This window comes from Silene latifolia, chromosome 11 (genome assembly GCF_048544455.1).
Source record: "Silene latifolia isolate original U9 population chromosome 11, ASM4854445v1, whole genome shotgun sequence".
NCBI classification, from domain to species: Eukaryota; Viridiplantae; Streptophyta; class Magnoliopsida; order Caryophyllales; family Caryophyllaceae; genus Silene; species Silene latifolia.
In genome coordinates, this window is record NC_133536.1 from 54,034,350 (window position 1) to 54,038,782 (window position 4,433).

Genomic DNA, 4,433 nt, shown 5'->3' on the forward strand with positions numbered 1-4,433 from the left:
GCTACATTCATGAACGGGACGGTCAAATGTTCGTGGACCACTTTAAGGAATTGGCTGTTAATAGGCCAGGGTTCTTCTTTGACTATGATGTTGATTCTGACGGTAGCCTTAGTAAAGCTATATGGGCCGACGGAATCGCTAGAAGGAACTACTCAGTTTTTGGGGATGCAGTGTCATTCGATCCGACGTATTCCACCAATAAGTATGACATGTCCTTCACACCTTTCACCGGGGTTGATCACCATAAACGACCAGTCACTTTCTGTGGAGCGCTTGTTGCTCATGAAGATGCAGACTCGTTTAAATGGGTTTTCACCCGTTTTTTAGCTGCGATGGGTGGGAAAGAGCCTAATTATATTATCACCGATCAGGATCCTGGTATTCTTAAAGCGGTGCCATTGGTGTTCAAGACAGCGCGCCACCGATATTGTATGTGGCATATCATGAACAAGGTGCCAAGCAAGTATGAAGTGACGAGAGACGATTATTCGGTCTTTGTAAAGAAATTGAATGCCATAATATGGGATGAAGACATTGAAGCGGCAGAGTTCGATGCAAAATGGGAAGAAATTGGCAGAGAACACAATGTTAATAACATTGACTGGTTCCAAGAAATGTACGCTAAGAGAAAGCAGTGGGTTATGGCTCATTGTAGGGACCTAGATATGGGGGGTGTTATGAGGACAACCCAGAGATCAGAGAGCGAAAATAGTTTTTTTTAAAAGATTTGAGAGTAAGTCCGGAACATTAGTTGAGTTTTCGATGCGTTTTTGACAGTAGCGATGGACCAAAGAAAGACACACGCAGAAAAAGATTGACAACTGTAACAGACACACTTTCCCTGTAATATCAACGCATCTAGCTATTGAAGTGCACGGGGCGCAAGTGTACAGTCATAAAGTATTCGAGGAATTTCAAGAAGAGGTCAAGTACCCAATCGGTACTTGTAAAAGCAGAGGATTTACTGAGTGTGACTCTTTAGAGGTGACCACTGTAAGAGATGCAAACAGGGACAGAAATTATGAGGTCACATACTGCCCATGTATCATTCTGTAGCATTTGTTTGTTAAAATTATACTTTTATCCGTTAAAATTACAATTTTGTTGATTAAAATTACACTTTGGGTTGTTACAATTACACTTTTGTTGATTACACTTTGGGTTGTTAAAATTATACTTTGGGTTGTTAAAATTATACTTTGATCCATTAAAATTACACTTTTGTTGATTAAAATTACACTTTAGGCTGTTAAAATTACACTTGTCTTAAAATTACACTTTATGCAACTAAAATTACACTTTTGCCTTTTAAAATTACATTTATATTTTGTGTTATGTAAGGTCTATCTCATCCTTTGCTATGCCTAGGTTAGAATTACACTTATGCCGGTTAGAATTACACTTTTGTGTATTACAGTCACACTTTCTTCTGACTGATTTAACTAACATATTACTCTATATTGTTGAACTAGATACATTGAAAGCCACTTGTAGCTGCAGAATGCTTGAGAGAAAAGGCATTCTTTGCCGGCATGTCATTTGGATTTACTCATCAAACGGAGTGAAGATTATTCCAGAACAATGTGTTGTTAAAAGATGGTGTAGAGATGCAAGGTTGTCTAAAATGTTCGATTGTTATGGTGAAGCAACTGAGGACGTTGATATAATAGATGGAAAACAGATTGCGATGTCAGTAATGTGGTCAGAGATTCATCAGACAATTGGTATGCTCATGGGCAAATTGAAGAATGATGTCGACAACTTTTCTAGTCTAATTAGACATTTTAAGGAGAAACTTTCACCATTAGGATCACCATTGAATAAACAACAACAGTTGGAGAAAATTCTTGGTTGTTCTCCTGGTCAGGAGATAACCATTTTGCCGCCCAAGAAATCCAAAAACAAGGGAAGCGGAAAGAGAATGTTGTCGATGAAGGAAAAAGCAGTTGCTTTGGCAAGGAAGCCAAAACGTATGTGTAAAAATTGCAAGCGATTAGCTAACCATGACAAAAGGAACTGCCCTAATCCTTTCGCAGAGCACCCACCGTTGTCGCAATCGTCAGAGCCCTCGTCGGAAGAAGAAGAAGAAGAAGAAGAAGAAGAAGAAGAAGAAGAAGAAGAAGAAGAAGAAGAAGAAGAAGAAGGCATCTTAGAATAATCAATATAATACCTAATAAGCAGTACATTTTTTGGGGATGTCTACGCAAAATACGAGGTACAATATGATGTTTCGTATTGTGTTTAGACATCAAACTGCCAGGAAGGCAACTGGTCGCCGTTGTTATTACAATGTATTTTGTTGAAGTATTTTGAATTGGACGAAACAGTTATAATGTGCAACACCAGAACTTGAAATTTTTCACTCTTGACTATTATGACAATTTATGTTCTTAGAATTACAGATATCTAGGAAATAAAATTGCAATGGCCTCATATCTGCTTAGGGTAGGATTGTTATGATCAAAATTACACTTAAACTCATTATAATTACAGATTATGCGATTAAAGTTACACTTCATCTATAGTAAAGCCTTATAACATAGTTTGGTAAAACAACATAAATATTATTGCACCATCTATTAACAACATAACTATATTTTCATAAAACACCTTGTCTTATAGAATGTTGAAAGCTAACAATAAGCATCTGCTAACATTGTTTACACAAAAACTAACTGTCTAGATTAAGGTTGCTAACATCTGATAATGATACCAAGTATGAAATAAATGTTTACATAGGCAAGGCAATATTCCCACAAAAACTTTACTACTAGATTAAGGTTGTTATTTTTTCACATTGGCACAAGGCAATCTACGCTTCTGTTGTAATACCTTCCACAATTTGTCCTTCGTGCTAACAAAAGCTTTGACCTTCTCGAGCACACCTCCGCGCAAGACGTTCATGTCTGCTAGAACGAGGGTAGCTATAAGCTGGATCACCAAATAGCGCCTTGATTTCTTCTTCTCGAGGTCTTCATGCTGAAAAGGAAGACCCTCGTATAAGAGCATTGCCATCATGGTGAACAGACCCGACTCTGGTTGGTTGAGAGTATGTGACATCCCCATTTGAAAGGTATACGCACAACGCATAATTAGGAATTTCCCGTGCTCTAGTGTTCTTCTTTTCCTTATCCCGTGATTCTAAATAATCACTCACTGCGCTAGCCTGCATATGTACATAATTACCTCAAAAAACTGATTGGAAAAAAATAGATAGCATTTGGAAGAAAGGGATGGACGATAACTTACAATTAAACGCGCTGCTTTTCCAAACTGCGACTTTTGCAAATCGAATGCCTTTGCCCGTCCGCAAGTCGATGAATTTGATTTGTGATTGATACATACGCATGCGAAATGGTCGTCAATGCAGAACGGGACAAATAGCAAGTCTGTTTTCAAGTTGGCGGTTTGCTCTTTGTCGACGATGAAGGTGTCCCAGAGCTGGTACAGGTTATCATAGTTGCTGTCTGATTGTGTGCCTGGTTGTTCAAACGTTCTAAGCAATCCCAACAGTATATCCTTTTAAAGGCAACAGTGAACATGATTAATGTGGTTATTTTCTCACCTAAAATTACACTATTGTTCCTTAAAATTACACTTCAGACGGTTAATATGACACTTTTGTTGATTAAAAGAATTAAAGTGAAACATTCACATAATATAACTGCAATTTAGAAAAGTGTCATTCTAACTAACAAAGGTGTAATAGAAGTGGATATAAATATTATGCAATGGTTAATGGAAGTACCATGTGACGTATACCAAAGAATGACATCCTCATTTGGTCGCCATATTCCTCCTTTTCAAAATGGTTCATCAATATCGACCAGCACTCGATGACATTCAACGACATAAGGTTTTCAGGCACCAAGGACATAATGTCAGCTCTCCGTAGCGTTGCGTGCCGGGTGTACCAGACCAGCTGTTCACTGCACTCCATAATATTAAAGAACTCGTTAATTAAAATAGACAAAATGTGAAAATTAATGTGAGTATGAGTCATTCTTAATTCAGATTAACCGACCGTTCATCAAAATTGTGGTCATCTAACAAGCAATAGTCGGCAACATGATTTCTCCTTTGTTTAATATCCTTGATTAACGCTTGGTTGCTCCAGAGCATCTTCGACACCACATTTGTGTTGAGACCATCTCTACCACAGTCGAGAGAGCAGCCCAACCCGTCCCCCTTTCCACGAGGATGGCTCTTAACCAGACGGAATGTGCATGGTAACAGGTGTCGCCTCCATAACGGGCTCTTCAGATTCAGTTACGCGAGCACGTTTTGTGGACTGCGGCCCTATGTCACCATCTGTTTTCCTCTTAATAACGTTCAACTTTCTTGTCAACGGATGTCCAGCAGTTGCTTTGAAATAACCAACCCGCATCAAGATGTCTTCTCTGATACTGTTAATGTCACAGAGGACGAGTGTT

The 4,433-nt window shown here is 38.6% G+C and overlaps 1 protein-coding gene across 1 annotated transcript; it reads left to right on the forward strand.

The window, feature by feature from the left end:
* The first annotated feature begins 209 nt into the window (after nucleotides 1–209).
* Nucleotides 210–2,774, forward strand: LOC141613421 (protein FAR-RED IMPAIRED RESPONSE 1-like). The gene is made up of 4 exons (XM_074432153.1): nucleotides 210–711; nucleotides 863–1,042; nucleotides 1,473–2,058; nucleotides 2,684–2,774. Exons 1-4 carry the CDS (start codon nucleotides 210–212, stop codon nucleotides 2,772–2,774), a joined length of 1,359 nt encoding a protein of 452 aa, XP_074288254.1.
* Nucleotides 2,775–4,433: the final 1,659 nt, after the last annotated feature.

Bases quoted from the DNA above. Each gene is read 5' to 3' on its own strand.
- LOC141613421 (XM_074432153.1), top strand. From the start codon at position 210: ATGTCCTTCACACCTTTCACCGGGGTTGATCACCATAAACGACCAGTC. The intron at 1,043-1,472 runs GTATCATTCTGT...TTGTTGAACTAG, and splicing joins TGAGGTCACATACTGCCCAT to ATACATTGAAAGCCACTTGT. The intron at 2,059-2,683 runs GTCAGAGCCCTC...CTAACTGTCTAG, and splicing joins CACCCACCGTTGTCGCAATC to ATTAAGGTTGCTAACATCTG.